This window comes from Lissotriton helveticus, chromosome 1_1 (assembly GCF_964261635.1).
Source record: "Lissotriton helveticus chromosome 1_1, aLisHel1.1, whole genome shotgun sequence".
In the NCBI taxonomy this organism is placed as follows: Eukaryota; Metazoa; Chordata; class Amphibia; order Caudata; family Salamandridae; genus Lissotriton; species Lissotriton helveticus.
This window is the reverse complement of record NC_136057.1, coordinates 1,391,290,854-1,391,312,967: the sequence shown is the minus strand read 5'-3', so window position 1 is coordinate 1,391,312,967 and position 22,114 is coordinate 1,391,290,854. Positions and strand designations below refer to the sequence as shown.

At 44.1% G+C, this 22,114-nt stretch overlaps 1 protein-coding gene across 3 annotated transcripts in view; it reads right to left on the bottom strand.

The window, feature by feature from the left end:
* Positions 1-1,216: 1,216 nt before the first annotated feature.
* MICALL1 (MICAL like 1) overlaps positions 1,217-22,114 on the bottom strand; it is a 363,438-nt gene continuing 342,540 nt past the window's right edge. For all 3 annotated transcript variants that reach the window (XM_078684158.1, XM_078684159.1, XM_078684160.1), the window contains 3 exons: positions 15,500-15,614; positions 15,183-15,229; positions 1,217-4,882 (listed from right to left, as the gene is read on the bottom strand). In XM_078684158.1, coding sequence (XP_078540284.1) covers positions 4,758-4,882; positions 15,183-15,229; positions 15,500-15,614 — 287 coding nt within the window. In that variant the 3' untranslated portion in view covers positions 1,217-4,757. The remainder of the gene's footprint in view (positions 4,883-15,182; positions 15,230-15,499; positions 15,615-22,114) is intronic.

Sequence of the window (22,114 nt, the reverse complement as noted above, 5' to 3'; positions counted from 1 at the left end):
CGTTTGCTGCGCGGGGATAGTTCTATGGATAACTATGGCGTTGTTTCTCCGTCTACACATTGGTCTTTTAAGTGACCGCATTGCCATGTAAGAGAGACAGCGGGCCGAACCGCAGAGCAGGGTGTAACAAACGCCGAGGTGAGCCATTTAGCCTTTAAATCAACGAATTATAAGCGCGTAACAAAGTATTAAATATAACCAGCCTCCTCCGAGGGGTTAGAACATCAAAAGATATAAGTCAGCGCGCATAGCGAGGTTAAATTACATGGCAATGCGGTCACTTAAAAGACCAATGTGTAGACGGAGAAACAACGCCATAGTTATCCATAGAACTATCCCCGCGCAGCAAACGCTCAGAAAAAACTTTTGATCGTTTATTAAGATCCTTGTAGCTAGAGACAAACCAACAAGTAACGCGCACTAGAGCAAATTAACACCAAGGAGTTAAGAAGTAGCATAACAGCATATGTAATGAATTTAATGAAATTACGGATGTTGATTTTATTTATTATTTTTTGATTTTTGATTATTGTAGATAATTATTTCCCTGATGAAGGCAGTAATAACTGCCGAAATGCATTGGATTTCACGAGAAAAAAATGAAATAATGGATTAACAAACCAATTTTGAAAATGCATCACGTTTTATTCATTTGAACTTTGAATTTGAATTGAATCTTCAAGCTGGTTGCACAGCACGAATCGGTGCCCAGGGGGACAGCAATACCCAACTAGGTATAGCTGCTACTTGTGGTTTATAACGTATCGCCCCGGACGGGGGGTGAGCCCTGGAGGCACGAAAACAAAGCAAAAAACAGAGGATTAAAAGCGGTGCACGACCCTATACCCATAACATTCTAGTTTATACCATTTCCACCCTGGCTAAGGCAGTACCCTTTCACAGCGCTTAGAGACCTGACGGTGATAACGCGCTTTACAAATTACAATTACAAATTACACTTAATATCTCACCATTCTTTTTTTTGTTACAAGATTATGGTAGCTTGATTTTCTAACATAGATCTTTGTGATTTCCTCTGTGTTCTCTGTTTCAAGACATGACCAGATGGCTGTTTCGGCACTCCTGGGCGTGGCTTCAGCACCCTGGATTGGATTTAAGGGCTCTTGGGATTTTGAGCCAGTATATTCTGTAATACCATCTAACTCACTCACCAACCAGCTGCTCTAAAGATACTGTTAACAGACAGAGACACAGGTTTAAAATTTAGCTTTTATTCACATAGATCCCAGGTTGGGTCTCAGGTAATTTTATCCAGTGCAATGTCTTACAAACAAGGTACAATGGCAGCGACCACAGCCAGCAAAACTTCAGCTTCTACAACAGAGGGATACAGCTGAGTTTATGTCTAAGGGTCATTACCCCTTCTCTCAGTGCCCAAGTCCTATGTGGGCTTACCAAGGACTACTTTGATGTACCCAAATGCTCTGTGTCTGGTAGAGGCTGTCAGCTAACAAAGCTTGGCATGTGGTCTGTTGTTGCAACTAAGAATTTGATCAAAAAATAGGCACATGGAACCCCATCTAAGCCCTCCAAATAAAAACAGTGCAGGTCTGAATTCAAACCAAAAAGGCAGCAGGGAATAAAAGGCCATTGTCTGTACATGTAACAGAAAAGTGAAAGATGTTTGGAAAACTAAAACAGGAATGCTCAGGTAGCGCACTATGCATCGAAGGACAACAGGGCACAAATGTGAAATGGAACTATCGGGGCAAATGTGTTTCAATATATATTTAAAAAAAAGGCAACTGTCAGGCAAGAAACAACTTGAAATACACAAACCCTTAAAAACAAACAGCCCAGGGAGGGGTCATTGCCATGCAGGCATGCCAAAGACACATGGGCCTTGATATAACCCTCCACTGCCGCCTTTGAGGAAGATGCTTTTCCCTGCAACAACAGTAGCTGGATCATAAAAGGTGGCAGGAGAGATGTCTAGCAAGTCTGCATTGAAATGCTGAATATCGAGGCACCAACACTTTTCAATGAGACAGACCACGTGTCCATACCAGCAACAGCTATGATCATCCTCCAATGGACCAACTTTGGCTTCTACCATAAAAACGTAAAAAGCTTAACATAAATAACACTAAGCAAACTCCACAAACCCACCACCTCAAACAAAGGCAAACAATTACCTCAGCTCTTGATGCTTGTTTTTTGTTGTCTCAAGTATAACGGAAAAATGCAAAGAGCTGAACCGTCTTCACCCCCAGTTCAACCCCTCATCTGACATATCCTACATTTAGTCTTCAAAGCTAGGGATCAGCCAATTAGTATAGCTCTGGTGAAATATAAGGAAGGCTGTGACTCCTTCTTCTCCATAGCAACCAGTCTTTTGAGCAGAGTTGCATCTTGTCCCATGGCACCTTCTAGCAAAGACCCTTGAACAGTCTGGCTCTTGAAGAATGGGTAAGGCTCACCTGTGACACCTTCTGTTCCAGGACCCACTAGCAGTCATCAATTTGTATCTTTGTATTCTATAGCAGACCATCTCTAAGTGGATTAGCTGAGTGGCTTTGTCTGGTGATGCAATAAGGAAACGCCAGCCTAGCTCTTTGAACAGAGTGACATTTAGTCTTAAGGCCTTGTCTGCCCTGGAACCCATCAGGCACTTACTAGCAGTCTGTCACTCTGAGCAGGACTGTTGGTCCTCCAGTGGCACATGATCTCTTTGATGGAGTTGTGTCTAGGCCTGTGGCGCTTTCTCCCCTGGGGGTCCTTTCCATCTGTGAGGCATCTCATGGCTGGGCACCTATAACCATCTATTTGAGTAGGTCTGTTTTTGCACAGGTACCACTTACCGCCTGAAATTCAATAACAGTCTGTGTCTTTGATCGGATGTGGATTTAGACCTGCGGCATGGTCTGCACTAGAGTTTTACAGTATTACATTGGTGTATGGGGAGTTTTCCTACCTTGCAGCATTTCATGCCTTCTAATCCTATCACAGTTTACTCTTTTTGAAGAGACCTGCTTATGCCATGGTGGCACCTTCCGGATCAAAACCAAATAACATTTGGGCTCTTCAATGCCATTGTTTAGTCCTGTGCTGGAGAACCTTCCAACAGTTTAGCTGTTTGAGTAGAGTTTTATCTGATTATGAAACACAAACAGTCTGACTCTTTGCGGAGTTGGGCCTAATTCTGTGCTTTTGCATATTCTGACACAGGACACTCCAACAGTCAGTCTATTTGAGTGTAGTTGTGGCCGGTTATTGCACACCTTCCCCTAAAAACAATATAAAAGTTGTCTCTTCCATTATGATTTCTCTAGTCCTGCAAAACCTTCCTCCCCAGGATCCAAGAGTATCACGTCTGAGTGGGACAGCCAAGTGCCTGTTTCTAGAGCAACACCACCACCCACTTTCCAACAGTATATACCCATTTGAAAGGAGTTGGGACTATCCTTATGTATTGTCTGCCCTTTGGTCCTAAAACATTCCATACCAAAAAGAAAATCATATCTGGTCCTACATGTCTCCCACAGCAGGGTACAGTATAAGCTGATCTCCTTTGAGGAGAACTGTGTGAGCTACTCAGAAACTTCCTGCCCCATGGTCCTTGCTTCTGTTCCTTTTGAAAGGGTTATCCCTTGTTCTGCGGCACATTTCACCTGGAGCCTATAATGGTCTGTGTCTTTGAGCAGAGACAGGTAAAGGATAGTGTTGAGTAATGAGACTGCAAATATCATCCCTCCTAAGTGCTTGTGAGTCAGATGCCCATGCCCAGGGAGTGTGGCCAGCACAAACCGCCCTAAACCTTCCCCATTACCGATTCTTCACAAATTGCGCACTCTAAAGACCCAATTTGTATCTCACCAGAGATAGCAGAGTGATAATTGGTTCTGTATTGTTCTGCCAGATTGCCCACATTGAAGAATTTAAGCCCAATATCTGATATCCAGATGTCTGGTTGACAGTCTAAATTTGACAGCCCTGAAAAGCTTCTACATCAAGGTATCCAATTGGTATAAGTCAGTAATGTAGGCGGCAGGTTTATCCCTCAAGATTCATAAATACGCATGATCTGGTTTCAGACAGCAGAGCTGTATCCAGGCAGGCCGCTTGTTTTTTACATAAAGGTCTCATATCAGAATGATGGAGTGATTCCTATGTGTTAGGAAAAGTAGTAGCAGATGGTAGCCCTGCACTCCAAATCCTGGGGAAACTATCCACTGACGCCTCATTCAACAGAAGCTAAAGCACAGAGTGGGTGCCTGCTTCCTGGCAGGAGAGTTAGTAGTTAGCACAACTCAATTCACCCGTGTCCTTCACCAGACAGAGCCCATTCAAGAGGTCAACAGAGAGCATAAAACAAAGGGGCTCTAGCTGCAGAGGATGATTGCCTCAAAAAGCCCTTGCACTTGTTACGGCATCTACAGCAATTAATTTGCTTTACCACCTCGAAAAATGTCAGGATTTCCATTGCACGTCACTTTTTGACTGCTCAGAAAAGTGAAGCTATTTCCCCCCCCATTAGGAGGTATTTGTCTTTTCAGGCCAATGTTCCCCTTGTAGATTGTGTCCAGCTCCAGACACCTTCCCCCTCCTTGTCCTCATGCCCTGCAAGCGGTCTTAAAGTAAGGATAGGTTAGTCTCATTCAGGAGTCAGTTACATTGGCGATATGATGGTGACACTCAGAAGTGATGCCTAGGAGGCTCCACAGCTCTATTGGCCTGCACCGGCTGCCAGAGCCTATTCTCAGAGTGCTCTCCTTTCTTATCTTCTCAACAAGTCCCTAGCTTTTGTCTTTCGGAGACTTAGGTTTTGGGTCTGGCTTCGAGCTGAGCATCTTCAGAGCCTTCAGTGGTTTAAATTTTCCCTTCTTCTTTGTCATTGTTGACTCTGAATCCTTGTGGAAATCTGAAGTGAGAGGAAGGAGCGGGGAAGTGGTTGGATACAAAAAGAAAAGGGTGAGCCACTTCGAATTAGTCATTTCATATTCAACACCAGAAATCAGATATATGTAGCAATAAAATCGTTTTTTTTAACTAGATCGTCTAAAATAGGGGACTGCACATCTCTGGCACACACACAAACTACAGCAAAAAAAGAATGTTTGTTAGCTCGATTTTCTTTCAGTACAAGAATGTTTAACTTCAACCCCCAATATAAAGAAAGCAAGAAATGACCAAACAGTGCCAACTGTACCCATGGAGATAGTTTTGGGTTTCTTCTGACAGATTGCAGTGAACCATCAAGCTTAGTATTTACTGGGGACTTTGAATCACATAGTTAATTTTGAAAATCTCCACCCCTGACCAGTATTAGAACCTTTGCTCGGGACTGGGTCGTTCACAAAGCCACAGTGTCCTTGTAGCCTGAGGCTGAAGAATAAGTGGAGAAGCGTGGCTCAATGGTTAGAGCAGGCAGACCTCGATGCAGAGCTCTGGCCAGGGACCAGGGTTCGATTCCCGTCTCGGCGGGTCTCGGGCTCATTAATTCCCCTCACCGGATATTCTCGCCTCAGTGCCTATTCTGATCATGGGTCCCGCGCTGCAACTCTGGGCAATAGCTTGCTTAGTCTCCAGAACGGCCCCCACAACGCGAGGGATGCCTGGTCTGCACCATGGGGGTGCCCAGGAGTGGACACTTCACAGGGAAAGCCAGGAAGGGTTCCCTTGCGGTATTCGTACAAGCGCCGGGAAACCCACTGCGGGTAGCTGTGCGCTATACAAGTACAAAAACATTTACATTTACATTAAGTCACATAGGCATGTAAGGAAAATGTTACTTACCCAGTAAGCACCTGTTTGTGGCATGTAGTGCTGTAGGATCAAATGCTTAGCATAAGTCCGCCATCTAGTGTTGGGCTCATTTGTGTGCAAGTTGTTTTTCTTCGAAATAAAGTCCTTGAGACATGAGGTGGTGTCATTCCTCCCTGTTTTCCCTCATGATGGGTGAGGATAGAATGTCAAGTAAAGCATAGTACAAAGCGATGACCATGCGAAAGGAGTTTGTGAAAAAATTGTGAAAATAACTAACAAACGCAGGTGTCCAGGGAGGAGAGTGGGCATAAGTGAATCTACAGCAAAACATGCCCCAAACAGATGCTTACAGGGTCAGTAACATTTTCTGTTTGAGGCATGTGTGGCTGTAGATACACATGCTTAGAATAGATTGTTAAACAGTTTTCCTCTATAAACAATGGTTAGCCGTGGGAATTACAGTTGTTTGAAATAATGTCCGTAGGACTGTTTGGCCCACATTGACTTATTGACAGGGCAGTGCATCTACACAGTAATGTTTTCTAAATGTATGTGGGGGTAGAGCATATAGCTGCTTTACAAGTAAGCTCTGGGCATGTTTCCCTAGAAGGCCATAGAAGCTCCTTTCTTACGAGTGGAGTGAGCTCTAGGAGGAATGGGTAAAGTTATTTTAGCTTTAGCATAGCATGTTTGGATGCATTTAACAATCCATTGTGCAATGCCTCATTTAGAAATGACCCTGCCTTTGTGAGGTTTTGAAAAAGCGACAAATAGTTGTGGTGTTTTTCAAAATTATTTAGTCTTGTTAGTGTAATAAATGGGAGATCTTTTTACATTTAACATATGGACAGCCTTGGGAAAAGACAGGTAGTTGAATAGATTGATGAAGATGAAATTAAGAGACCACCGTAGGAAGAAATTTAGGGTTGGTGCAAATTACAACCCTATCACTATGTATTTGGAAGAAGGGAACTTCTAAAAGTAATGCCTGAAGCTCACTGACACATCTGAGTGAAGTAATAACAACTAGGAATGCTACTTTCCAGGATAGAAACTGGAGGGGGCAGGAGTGTAGGAATTCAAATGGTGTGCCCAATAATTTGTTAATACAATATTGAGTTCCACGTGGGAGTTGGTGGCACTCTAGGAGGAATGACTCGTAACTCCTTCCAGAAAGGCTTTGACAACCGGAATTTTGAATAGGGCAGTGTGCTGTCTATTTTGCAGATATGCAGCGACCAATGCTAGGTGTAGACGTATAGCTATAAATGCTAAACCACATGTATGTAAGTGAAATAAGTAGCAAACATTGTCCTGTAATTTAGCTGCTAAGGGAACAATGTGTTTTGAATGACAATAGTGAACAAATCATTTCCATTTGGCAGCGTAACAGGCTCAAGTAGTAGGCCTGCGTGATTCTTTAGGAATAGCCATACAGAGGGGAGGAGCTACGCTAGCAACCTAGATGGCCGCATAAGCTCCCGGCTCCGCCGACCTCCGCCGGTTGCTCATAAATCCTGACTACCATCCTGATTTCCCACCGGACTCCCGTGCAGCTGAAGTGCGCCTGACCCTAAAGGTGCGATCCCGGAATTTCTAGCTGCTCAAATGGTGAAGATAAGCCGTGCGCCATTCTCGGCCTAACCCGGAGTTGAAGCCGGGGCCTCGAGTTCTAACTCAGCCGGGTTGGAGTTGAACAACATCGGCTGCGGGACGTGGGTGGCTTCCGGTCTCCCGAAGTGGTGTCTTTCTTGTCCGTTTTGGATGGTGATCTGGTGGCAGCTTTATCCCGCACCTGCGGCGGCTTGACGTATCGACTGCTCTGGTCGGGGATCCGCTGCCCGGATGCCCCGCTGAGCTCCCGGGTCGATGGGCTTGGTTCCTCGCTGGCGGCGACGGTGTTGAGATCGTGCTTTTGGAGGTGCCCACAGTTGTCATCTGCATTGCCTTTTCCTGGTGCCCCGGAGTAGTCGACCTCCGGGGTTCAGAGACCTGCCCAGTCGCTCAGTGAGGGGCGATGGAGCGGGCTGAATGTGTACCGTCGCTGCATACTATAATGGCCGCCATTGGGGAGCTCCACATACGAGTCACCGCCATCGTCCAGAGGATGGTTGTAACTGCTGATAACATCTGTCGGAGACCGGACTCCGACCCTTTGTCGGTTGTGAACCAAGATGCTTTACCCGCGGAGCAAGCTCCGATTGCTACCGAGGACCCTGTGCGGAAGTCGGACTTTGAATTTTTTTGCGACCCCCAGATGGCAGCGAGCGAGCCCGAAACTATCGGCTGTGTGTTTTGCCCTATGTCGATATTGCCCGAGACGGATGTGACTATTCCTATACTTCAGTGTGAGTTCTCCAATGACTGTCGGATTACTATCTCGCCCTTTTTCTCTCAGATGGATCAAAAACGCTCTGCTGACTTATTGCTGGTGGGCAGTGAAATTTGTTTGACTTTTGGACTTTGTAAACGTCTATCCTGGTACCAATCCTTCCGTGTTGACTTTGAAACTTTTCTATTTCTTGATACTCCTGTTGTGATGGCGGTTCGAATGGACAGGGCTCGCATGAAGAATCGTAGCGGCCAGGGTTGACTTTTCTCGTATGGGTTTGGAAAATGACTTCATTTGACGCGGGATTGTACCTCATGATTGCACGGGAGGGGGGTGGGTTTTTTACACGCTTCCCCCCTGTTGGATTTTACTTGTTGCGTTTTCTTATCCTGGAGATTTATGGGGTGGGTTGCTGCTGGCGGGGGGGGAAGGGGGACCGGGGGCATGTTTGATATTCCCTCCTCCACTTTCTTCTTTCCTTCTTTTAGGTACAAGTTCTGGGGCGACAGGCACGCTGCTAGTGGGGATGGGCCGTAGCCATTGCAGAGGTGTAGGGTGGGGGGAACGGGGAGGGGTTTATTATTTTATATTAGTTTAGTTCTATGGCCTTTTTTTCTTCTTCCTTTCTTCTTTCACAAGAGATGGGTCGATTATCCTGTATCGATTTTCTTAATTGTCGGGTGTCTAATTTGGTCTTTAATTCCTGTATCATGGGTGGGCTAACTTTGTGGACTACTGTCTTGTCGGATTGCTGTTTGTTTCTCCCCTTTAAGTATGTATCGTTGCCACAATTGCAACCGTCGGTAAATTGCTTTCTACGCATTGTGTACTTGCTCACCTATTGATGTATCGTTTTAGGAGCGTGACACCCGATTTATTTATATTCTCTTGCTTTTCTTCAATAAAAACCTAAAAAAAAAAAAGAATAGCCATACATTGTTGTATGAGATTGAGGTAGCCACATTTTAAGACTTCAGGAGCCAGATTGCAAGGTTGAGTTATCTAGGGTCTGGGTGTCTGATTTCTCCACGGTTCTGTATTATAAGAAAGTCCTGCCTGTTTGGCAGTGCTTTGTGGGGAACTACTGACAGCTCAAGAAGTGTGCTGAACCATGGTCGCCGTGCCCAACTGGGAGGTACCAGGATGAGTGTAAGAGATGGCTGACGTAGCTTGCAAACCAGAAATGAAATCAGTGGGAGAGGTGGAAAAGCATAAGAAAATATCCCGGACCAACTCATCCATAGTGCGTTGCCCTTGGATTGTAAGTGTGAGAACATGGAGACAAAGCTTTGGCATTTTCTACTATGGAGAGGTCTATTTGTGGTTGTCCCCAACGCTGGAAGTATTGGACGAGTACTTACTTTGTGGGTAGAGTTCCCACTTGTGGCTTGTTGGAGCCTCCTGCTGAGCAGATCTGCAAAGTCGTTGTCCACTCTCGGGAGATACTCCGCTAACAGGTGAATGTTGTATGGGACACCCCAATTCCAAATGGTCTGGGCTAAATGGGAAAGCTCTAGTGACTTGGTGCCCCCTTGCTTTTGGAGATAATACACGGGTGTCACGTTATCCATCTTGATGAGGAGTACCTTGCCATTTAATGGTGAGGAAGGAAGGCTTTCATTGCCAAGTGAACAGCTAGTTACTCCAGGTGATTTATATGGATAGCTCTCTGACTGGGTGTCCAGTGGCCTTGGACAGTTAGATGTTGGGAATAGTTACTGTCCTCTGCGGAACTAGGTCTAGGAAAGACTGTCCTTTTGACAGGTTGTTGGTGTTGCACCATTGCAGAGTGCGGCAAGCCTGACAGCCGACAAACACTAGATCTTCTAATTTACCCTTCGCTTGAGTACATTGGTGCGATAAGCACTCCTGCAACGGACGCATGTTCAGTATGGCATGGGTACTATGGCTATACATAAAGCCATCATGCAGAAGAGATGCAGGACTGTTCTTACTGTTACCTGTTGACCTGGTTGAAATTGTGAAATGAGTACCTGGAATGCTTGTATTCTGGCAGTGTTTGGGTAAGCTATAAGTACTTGTGAATTGAGAATCGCCCATTGGTAAGGTTCCATTTGAAGGGGTTGGAGGTTGTACTTTAAGGTGTTGATTGTAAAGCCTAGTTGGTGAAGTAGGTTTATGGTGGCCTGTGTGTGTTGAAAGCACTGTTGATGAGCCAGTCGACCAGATATAGAAATACATTTATGCTTTGCCTGTGCAGGTGAGCAGTTACTACCATGAGACATTTGGTAAAAACCAGGGCATGGTAGTGACCCCGAATGGGAGCACTTTCAACTGAAAATGCTGACCTTTTGTTAGAAACAGAAGATATTGGCGATGTGCCGGGTAAATAGGAATATGAAAGTAGGCGTGCTTAAGGCAAAATGTGGCCATGAAGTCGCCTTGTTGTAACAGTGGAATGATATCTTGAAGAGTGACCATGTTAAAGTGCTCTGAGAAAATGTATTTGTTTAGTGGTTTAAAGTTCAAGATTGGTCTCTGAGGGACCTGTCCTTTTTGGGAATAAGGAAATATAGTGAATAGACCCCTGTGCCATGGTGGTGGAGTGGAACAGATTCTATAGCTCTTGTTTTTTTTTGGGAGTGGTTGCACTTCTCTGAACAACTGCTGGTGTTGTGCGGAAAGTGTGTTTGCGGAGTGGAATGTTGGGAGGTGTGGAAGTGAACTCAAGAAAATTACCACGTTTGATAATATCCAACACCCACTGGTCAGAGGTGATATTCCGCCAGGCAGGAAGAAAACCTTGTAGTCGACCCCCAACAGGTGATGTGTGATCGAGGGGAATGACTGGGGAGTCAGGCCTTCATGGTTGTTGTGGATGGTTTTGTAAATCCGCCGTTACCTCTACCTTTGGAGTTGTTATCCTTGTATGAGCATTGGTAGTAATCCCTAGGAGTTGTGGTTTGGGTCTGAGTCCGCTGATTGGAAGTGGAGGCTTCAGGGGAGGTGGTCTTGAAACCTTCACAGTAAGAAGAGCGGCGACAGGAGTCCTGATGAGACAGTGTCTGCAGCGCTCCCATGGCCTTAGCTGTTTCATTATCTTTTTTGATTTTCTGAAGGAGGATATCTACTTGCAAGCCAAAAAGATATTGCTCATCAAATGGGAGGGCCAAGAGCTTTTGTTGGACTTAGGATTTAAACCCTGAGCTCCGAAGCCAAGCATGCTTGCGTAATAGTACGTTAGAATGTATCCCTCTAGCTGCAGTATCAGCAGCGTTCACAGCAAATTGCAGTATTAGATATTATTTTACCCTCTGAAGCAATTTGATGTATATCCTTTTTTATGTTCATCTGGAAGTGATTGGAGTATCTCCTCCCTCATCTCACATAGGGCTATCATATCTAGAGAGGAGGCAATAGAATATGCAATCCGCCAATGATTGGTCGATTGGGTGGCCACTCTCATTCCTGCTGCATTAACCTTTTTTTCTCTCCTTATCTGGAGGAGGTGTCTCACCATATGTTTGTGAATTGGCCCTTTTACGCGCTGTTGCCACAACCAAAGAGTCTGGTGTAAGTTGACCGTTGATATATATGGGTCCCTAGGTGACGCTTTATATTTTTCTCGACCCTTGGCGTTATGAACCCAGATCTTACAGGGTCACTGAAAATGTCAGTGGTGTGGCGGAGCATGCCATTGAGCATGGGCTGTATTGTGATTATACTTGTGTTGAAGAGAGTGTTTAAAATAAGAAATCTTCCTCTAGGGGCTTTTTATGTAAGGATAAGTTACGTACCTGTAATCCTAGTTCTTTTCCAGGGGTATACTCATCAAAGTCATAAGCAGTGAATTATCCCCGTCCATGTGCAGGACCCCGGAGCTTATAACAATATATATATACATATATATATATATATATATATATATATATATATATATATATATATATATATATATAATAAATAACTATGCAGTCCTATAAATACCAACTATAACAGGGGCAAACAGCCAGAAAATAACTACGCCATACTTGTATAGTAACACACTAGATAAGAAAACTTGTAATAGAGACCATACACCCACATGGCTTCATAAAGGAATTTCTTTATTTTTCAGAACAAGGAACAAAACACAAGTTTTTGAAGGCAGTTTGGCCCATAGACTGCAAAGGAATTACTGTCCTGGGACAGAAAAGCAAACTGGCACCTCGCCTTTAAGACTTCCAAGAATCTAGGTACTTTGCCTTTAAGAACCTCAGAGAGCCCTATGCTCCCAGCATGCACCACAGGTGACAGTTAGGTCAGTTCTTTTTTCCGGCTCCTTCTGTGAGGATCCTGGAGCTTGAGCTCGACAGTTTTTTGGCTTTTTAGTCAAACATTTTTAATTTTCTTGCTGTTTAGCATTTCTCCTGTGCTGGTGGAAGGTTTTTCTTCATTTTCTGACTTGTCATCTTTTTCTGTCAAAATGCCAGCTCTCTTCAGAAATTGTCCATCTTGTGGAAAAAAGATGGCTAGATCAGATCCACACACTGTGTGTATAGCCTGTCTTCCTTACTCTCATAAGGTGGACTCTTGTTATCATTGTCAGAAGCTCTCTTCAAGAACTCTGTGATAGGGAGAGAATTCGGCTTCAGGCGGTCATGGAGAGAGGAAAAACACGTCCAGAAAGTGGCCTTGGAAAATAAAGAAATTCTTGTATGAAGACATGTGGGTGTATGGCCTCTATTACAAGTTTTCTTATCTAGTGTGTTACTATACAAGTATGGCGAAGTTATTTTCTGGCTGTTTGCCCCTGTTTTAGTTGGTATTTATAGGACTGCATAGTTATTTAATATATATATATATATCTATCTATATATATATATATATATATATATATATATATATATATATCTATTGTTATAAGCTCCGGGGTCCCGCACATGGGCGGGGATAATTCACTGCTTATGACTATTGATGAGTATCCCCTGGAAGAGAAGTGCACTTTATGGAAGGTGGCAGTTCTACACATTAAATCATGGAAGGTGGTAGTATTGTCAGGGGGAAAGGATCGGGGTCTGTGTTCGCTGATGGATCAATGTCATATGTATCCCAGGGGTCATCTTGTGGTGTGGTATCCCAAATGTCCCCGTCATCTCCACCCGCTATGTAAGAATTCAATGACCCTTCCGGCGAATATGGTGCAGGGGCAGTCGGTGAAGCCGGTGCCGAGGGTGTATAGTGTGGACCAGGTGTACGTGGTGGGATGATGAGCACAGGGCTAGTGGCCTTGTCCAACTTCTTCCTGTATTTGGGTGGAATGGGATCATCCAAAGCCTCTTTGAAAGAAAGTTGTCTCTAGGAGGGTTGGACACCAGTAAGGGGGGGCCCCAACCTATACGTTGCTTTAGGAGTGGAAAAGCATTTGGCTCCGACGCCAACATGTTCAGTGCTGAACTTTTAGGCCTCTAAGCAACTGGTTTCTGTGCCAAAATCAGGTGGTGTTTCGATGCTGAACGTTTTGGTTCCGAAGGTCGACTCGGCTCTGAGGCAGGAGAGGTTGGCTCCGAAGATTTGTGGGGCATTGAGCTGGGGCTAGGCGTATCCGAAACAGGCAGTCTTGACAACCATGAACTGAAGGGAGTGGTTTTAGGTCTCTCTGGGACAGTATGTTGACCCTTTGTGGTGGTTTGCTGGGGTCGAGCAGAGGTGGTGGAGACAATTTACTCACAGCTGGTTGAGCTGGAGGCAGCCCTTGCAGCTCGGTGTCGGAGCCCCGGCTATTATAATGGGAGAAGTTCCCTCACCTGCAGCCGATACTTGTGCCTGCAGATTTTCTTGGAGATCCTTGGGTCTGAACAGGTGTGGTGTCTCATCCACGCTCACTCAAGACCTCTCGAGACGTCTTCTTGGACTTAAAGGAGCGGCAGGCCTTGCAACTGGCCTCGTTGTGCTCTGAGGAGAGGCAGAGATTACACACCTAATGAAGGTCGGTGCAAGGAACCTTTGTGTGACACAGAGGACAAAATCAAAAAGGCACGAGTGCACATGATGCAGGTGGAATGCATATGTGTGAAATGAGTGCCCAGAAGGGCGAAGGGCGACGAGGGGCCGCAGTCGATGCGAAATCGCCCCGATGAAGGTTAAGTCACTGAATCGATCCGAAGGAAGTAAAAGAGAACTGTGATCGAAAATAATATCGACGAGAAGTAGGTATAGACCGAGAAAGCTGCAGCATGACGGTGTCGAACTGGACCACACATCCAAACCAGATGGCAGAAGAAAACTATCTAGCAATGGAGTTTATGACCATGCGCATTACCAGCAAAAGGAGGAGTCATACTACGTCGTGACTCAAAGGAATTTCTTTGAAGAAAAACAACTTGCACACATCCAAGCCCAACACTTGATGGCAGACCTATGCTAAGAATGTGTATCTATAGCCACATGTGCCTCGAACAGTGCATACCTCCACACTAGTGAGGCTACCTATTGTTCCAGTGCAGTCCCCCTGTTATCTCCCAGGGTTGGAAAGCAGCTTGGAACCCTAGCGAGGAAGGAGTCTTGGAACTAAATCTTCTATTTTTGGTACTACATCGTCACACCAGCCTTAAAGAGACAAAACACACACGCCTGCATCAGGCAAGTGTAACTCTAGCTTAAATGACAATGTGAGGGAAAATTAAAGGGATGTGGGCTAACACACAACAAAGCCCCAAAGACTCCTGTGGTCAAGGCAATACATTAACAAGATTTACAAAGAAGGGGGGTCTATCTCAGCTGCCAGGACTGACTAAGGTCCCCATGGGACCTGAGAGCACCATCAATAATAAACGGTTACCAATCGTCCACCAGATACCCAAACTATAGCAACCAGGTGACCCTAAACATCTTGTGTCCCGCGTAGAGCTACTCCAGTGTAGAAGGCCCTGAAGTCTTCTGAGACATATCTCACACACAAGGACCGACAGAAAAAGACAGTAGGATTACATCAAGTAGGAGCCTTGGAAACCCTCCAGGAATCTGTTTGCTATAAAACCCATTAAATAAGATAATACTACAAACCCAATGGCCGATTGACCATCATAGTGATACTTGGCAGAATGATGTGCAGGGGTTGGTTGGAGGAAATACATGAAAAGACGAACAGTGCCAAGAAAAAACACCACAATTCATTCCATACCTTTCTTCTTGATCATTGCAGCTAACAATTTATCTTCTTCTTCTTCCCTGCAAGATGAAATAATACTTTAGAGACAGAGAATGCCCTACAAGAGTGCCACAGAGGTAGCGACATCCAGTTGCCATTGAGCAGTGTGGTGAGATGGAATGGAGGAGTGGAAGTGTTTAGGGAAGTATCTTGCTGTGCCCTATGAAACCCTTTAGTGCTCAAACTGCAAAGCTTACAGGTTGGTCCCATATGGTTCATCGCAGTAGCCCTACATCTCATGCTCTTCAGTCGTATGTGTTGAAAAAAACTTTCAATCATTTAGACCTCACCTTTGCCGGTCTTCATCCAAGCAGGTGACAATGGCATTACGCTGTTCAATGATGGTCACAAGCTCAGCCATCAGTACCTCCTCCCGTGCTTTGTCATCCACTGTCCAATCCTTCTCTGCAAATAGAAAACAAAGAGTCATTCTTCATGACTATAGCCACAAACTACAACCTACTCACGCACAACATTCACTGTGAGAGCAAAGGAAGCACTGCTCTTTGACCTGGCCCCAACACTAGCAATGCAGGCATAAGTTGCAGGTAAGCCAAAAATTCTACTTCACTGGAAAAAACCCAAAATGCCTTGATACCACTGTTGTAAATTATTACCATTTATGATTTGTGACCTGTGAACCCTGTTTCCTGATGGGGTAACAGAAACTGTTAAGCACTAAGAAATTCATATTGTAAAAATTTTGTTGGTTCATAATAACTTTGACATGTTAGCATACGCTAAATATGAACAGAAGGGAACCTTATTGATATTTACCAATGCCTATATTCAATTCAATTAAAAAAAGTCTTTATTGCGATTATACATCTTAAAAGACAGACAGTCAAGCAAGGAATAAAATGAACTACTGCCAAATATATACCTTAACACGACATGAAGCAAGCTTACATATTTCTCAGTTGGGTTAAAAAAATAAAAATAAATACCTAGATATACATATTAAAAAAAACAGATCCTTGATTAAATATATCCCACGCACAAGACTTTATACACATCGTAAAAACACCTAAAAATACATAATTCCACATAATTCATTCGATAACCCAGGGGGAAATATCTAAGCTGTTAGGTCTCCCCATTTTTCATCTGTAGAACCCATGCCCAGCTCAGGAACTTTGCTACTCCTATTATAGCGATCTCATTGGAGCCAGATTTCAACAGCCTCTTAGCAACCATCGCAGAGCCAGTTCCTAAGGACCGACATACGGGTTTTAGCCACAAGCTACAGGGTTTATTATACACCGGACAGACAAATAAAAGGTGATCAATGTCTTCAATGTGATCCGGGCAAAATCGGCACTTATCATCAAGTCCTGGTTGCCACTTACATGTGAACTTCCTGACCGGCAGTGTCCCAACTCTGAATTGGTGATAAAGCTTGCGGTCTAATGGCTTTGATATGAGGTCCCAATAACTTTCCAGGCAAGGTTCGTCTTTTAGCTCTAGAAAGTCTCTGCACAGGGTTGGGCTAATAGCAGAGGAGAACTTCCTTATTTTTAACTAACTCCCAATAGGCTGCTCGATAGGAGTCTTTGGAGGGAGATTCCGCCGATTCGGGGCTCTCCCATAGTTCCCTCATCCCCATATCAATTAACAATGACTTTATACCAATCAGCCACGGGATTCTATGCATATGATCTAATCCTCTAACTTCGGACAACGCCCTGGCAAAGAGGTGGACCTCTGGAGTAATACAGAGACTCCTCCAGAAGGCCAGTGGCCTATAACGGGCGATGTCCTCAATAATGTGGCAGCCTAGGTCAAACAGCAATGGGATACCGGGGGAAGATTGGGGCAAGCCCACACTGATCTCATGAATTGATTTTGGGCTGTGGCAGTTGGGTCAGGTTACAAAAACCCCAAATTTCAGCACCATACAGAATAGCGGGAATAATTTTAGTCGAGTAAATTGTGACCACTAGTTTGTGATGGCCTGTGTTCCTTGATTAATGCTCCCGCTAACTGGATATGCTTCAGTGCGAGAATCTTAACTTGGGGATCCCAACTTAGGTTATCGCCAAAAGTGACACCCAGATAATTCTAATGTATTATATGAACAACATCATGTGAAAAATTGCAGCTGAGCCTTGTCACATATACAGTACATGCACAGGTTTCCTTATTCCCTCATGCAAGTACAGGTTCTCACGCAGTGGCCTAAAGTCCAGTTAGGAGGGGGTGACAAAAACAGCATTTTTTTCTAGAAAGAAACAACGTATACATTCTGGGGCTTAGTTTCTTGAGGAAGACGTTTTGGACTTCACTGTACAATATGCTGTTGCTAGCACACACAAAAAGGGGAAGAGGAGGTCATCCTAATGAGATTCCACCCTCTCTGGGAAACCCAAAAAAGTTTTTAAAATTGCCCTCACTCACTAATAGTGGCATGCTTTATGATTGGGTGTGCTACAACACCCCTGCGCACACCAACGTTCGGCGTGGAGCAAAGTTTTTTTGGGGGTAGTCTGGGAAGACGCAAAAACTTTTAAAGGGATCCACTGTGCTAATAATACAGTTAAAACCGCCTCATGGATATCCCTAATTCCTGTTTAATACTGGGGCCCCCTACGGAGGATTTAAACAAATCTCCTGTGATGATTTGGGTAAATTAAGGCCCCATCATCTCATCTGCTGCCAACATGTTTCGGTCTAGTTTTCGCCCCTAGGGGTTTACTGGTCTTTTTCAGGATTAAGTTCCCAAGACTCAAGCCCACCACACCTCGTTCCTGAAACAATGCTAAGTGAGTGGTGGTAGAATCTCAGGCTGTGACCTTACTTGTCACTTCATCTATACACACTCTTGGACATCCTGTAATGACAAATAACATGTGTTTACTTCCTCATGATGGTAAGGATATATATATAATCCCAGCATCCAAAGCATATCACTCTTGGTCCAGTGCCCTTATCCAGGGAAGTTCCAAATACACTCCCAATTAAAAGTCCCCCCATATTCATAATGTCAAGCACCCCATCACCATATGTGCACCAAGAAAGGGTGAGGTTAAAATCACAGTCACTAGAAAGACTCATTAATCTTACCCTGGTTCATCTAAATTATCTCTGAAACCTTGTTGGGGCGGTAAAATCTCCCTGTAGTGACACACTACACTATAACATAACATCTGGGTCATGCTATTCAAGTTGTTGTCAAAAAGCAAAGGACTGCTCATCAACTACATGGTGGTGTATTAAAGGAGCATGTAGTTATTATTATATTTAGTGGTCTGTCTCTTTCGGTAAGTAGAGACCAAATGTAGCTGCATTACCAAACATGACATGCAGCACTTGTGTAGTATGTAATGACCTCAAGTTTGTGCGGTAATCAAGCTGAACTGAAACAATGGTAGATGTGTGCGCCTAATTCTCTCTGGTGGTTATAAACGCTGCGAAGCATGCATAAATTAACAACGTGATATTGCTGTTCTGAAAAAGATTTCAGCATCACAGATATTTCTATGTGCACATGCACCTGCGGGTGGCTAACAATGTTAGTGTGCCCAGGCCGATCCAGCAGCCCTTTGTGCATTAAGTAAAACTGCCCCTGCCTCTCGGGCAGCAATCCAAATAATTGTGCAATATAACAGCCCTTTGTAACAATCTCAGCCCCCCAGCATCACAGGACATATCCCAGCCCCCCACCCCCACTTACGTCTATAAGGGACCAATGGCGCTCAACCATGCCGCTTGCTGCCCTTGGTTGGTTCGTAGTCAGCTAGTTGAACTGCCCTTCAATAGTCCTCCAATTGGACACTGGTGGTAGCAATCAAGTGCACCACGTGATTCGTCCTACATGTTAGACCTAATCTTCGGCAATTTCATTGTGCTGAAATTCTCTGCCATATTGGGTTAGGTCAAAAGGGCTAATGAGTGACCCAGATTCAACTTTGAACACACATTACCAGTGATTACACACCCATCTATTAGCCTCCTATGTAAATACAGAGCTCTCTAAACATAAAACATTCAGTAGGAATGGTGTTTTGGAGTGTTTATGATAGTTTTACGATGTGTACTCTGTGCAACTATCAACACAGTTATCGTCCAATCATTGCGATCCGGTTAACTAGGTAGGTAGGGGGCACATTTCCTGAGGTGTAGAGGTGTTATTGAACTCACTGGTGTAAATCTAATGAGCTCACTCCCATTAAGGGAATACGCTGTTGATAAATAGGCTCCCTGGTCCCCTCTGGAATTTGTACGAGTCAGGGTGTTCAACCCTCCTGGAGAGTTAACCATAAATGTATAAACAATTAGATAAAAAGGGAGAGGAAACCAGTCCCTTATAAGTGTGTTTATTGGAGGCAATACAGATGGTGCCAGGGGATGTCATTGTTCAATCCCCTATCATGACTGAGTATTCGATATATTTATCTCTATTCTTATTTCAACAAGAGGTTTTTCACATCTTTCACATTTCTGGGGATGTTGGGCTTATCAAGCATTGTCCCACCGTGTGACTCTTTTCTATGTAACGTGTGGTTAATTTTGTAAACATTTCTTGCATTTGACATTGCTTCTATGTTCTATGATCCTTATTCTGACTTTCCTTGTTGTGATAACCCACATAAAGTAGGTTGCAGAGTAAGCAAATGAGATATATAAAGTTTTCAGAATTGCAGTAAGTATGTTTTGTTCAAATCCATGGGTATTTGAAACCTACATCCACTGTTTTTTAGTCAGGGGGCACACTTTACATGAGCCACAGGCATTATGTCCAACTAAGGGGGGTGGGGAGGGGGGGGGGGGAGATCCTACACTCTTGTCTTTAGCCTGGGTCCGTGATCCAGTGGTCTAATATGGATCAACATGCTCCTGATACTTGCGCTTTTCTTAAATTAAAACATGGGCGGTGGTAGGCCCAAACCATTTGAATTCAAGACGTGCCAATTTTTTGTAACAATGGTCTTTATGTGGTTGGGGGCTGTGCTGAATTTAGTTACACAGATAGTTCTGTCTGTATGGGGTTTTTTATTAGTCTCAAAGAGGGCATCTCTGTTGTAATTCCTTGCCCTCTTGCATGCTCGAGCTATAACCTGATTAAGATAGTGTCTCTCATGCAGTTTGTTATGGAGTCTGTCTGCCTCTAGTTTAAAATCACAACATCTGAGCAGTGTCTGCGGACGCGCAGAACCTGCCCAAAGGGCAGATTCTCTCTTAAGGATCTTGGATAGAAGCTTCTGAATGACAAAAGATTGTTTCTATTGGTATGTTTATGGTATACCTGAATCACTAAATTCCCTGCACTGGCCTTGGTCTCCAGGTCCAGGAAGGGGAATGACATATTAGTGATGGTTTAGGTAAAATGTAAAAGTGAATTTCTACTGTACAGCCAGTTCAGGAAGACCTGTGCTGAATATAGGTCACAATGCCAAATAAAGAGGACATAATCAATGACGTGACGCCATAATCTAATCCATTGGCTCGAAGGGTTATTGGGAAGATGAATCAACTCCCTCTCAAACTCTGAGACGTACAGACCCGCCAGACTCACAGCATGGAAGTCCTGTGGGAGTGGAGGTAGTTGTTAAAGTCAAAGTAATTTTTAGTAAGAGCCATCTGTGCCAGATTGAGGATAAAAGGCCTAGGGGTTTGTAAGTTCTATTGTTGTTGGTATAGAATATCTTTAATGACCCGCAGATTCTCATTCTGAGGGAAGTAAGTATATAAGGACTCAATGTCAAGTCCTATAAGAAGCACTGTCTGAGGAACAAAAGTTGTCTCTAAAAAAGCCTTTCAGATAATAAGGCATTTTCTGAACCAACGGTCTGAGGAGGTTATCACAAAATTGTGATAAGGGTTCTAAAACAGACCCAATACCTGATGTTTATAGGTTGCCCCGGTGGGGGTCTGGTGAGTTTATGCACTTTTGGTAAAGTATAGAAATACAGGATTACTGGTTTCTCTTTTCAGAGAAACGCCCCTTCATTCCATGAGATTCAATCGTTGTTTATGGCCTCCTCAACTTCAGTCCTAATTTCTTTTTGTAATTCTAGAGTGGGGTCTCTCGTATGTATTCTGTAATTACATTGGTCAGATAACAGGTGTAAGCCCTCTTGTTCACAGGCTACCTCAGTTTTTATCACAATGGCTGCCCCCATATTTGCAGGTTTTATAACAATGTTGTGGTTCTGTTTAAGTTCCTGTATGACTTGTGTTTCCAACTTTGTGAGGTTCTTGGAAGGTTGGTTAGTAGTTGTGTTCATCTTTTCAACATCATGTGTTACCGCCTGCTTAAATGCTGCCATTTCTAGTGGAAGTTGTGAGGGCATGGGTATAAATTTGGATTTGGGTCGAAAACCTTTATCACCCAATTATGTGGGCCCTGAGTTTTCCTTATCAAATAAGATCCTGAGGTGGACCTTTCTTGGTTTAAATCATGTTTATTTATTTTATATAGTGTAACAACAATACAGCATAAGCCACCTACAACCCTTGGCCAGTGGTACGTGCAGCTGGAGGCTTGCTCAGTAGGTAGCGAATCAAATAGGAAGAGCAAAGATTATAAACAAGAATAGTAAGGGTAAAAGAGGGAGGGGGAGGTGGGCACGACAATTACCTGAGGTGGACCTTTCTGAACAACTCTGCAAGTTCACATCTGAGTTGGAAAGTGTCATCCACATTGGTAGGGACAAAACCCAGCCCCTTGTTGAGGAACATCTCTTGATGTACAGTAAGGACAATATCTGTAAGATTCATGATCAGGGTCAGTCCTTGTTAGTTCCGAGCACGAACGCCCGGGGCATATTCCCGGTCACCCTCTGGTTGAGGTCTTCCCATTGGACTTTCTGTCCTCTGTTTCCCTCTTCATCTGCCTCTTCATCTGCCCCTTCCTCTCCCTAAAAAAGGAAGGGGATTTTGATGGTACTGGAAGGGTTGCATGA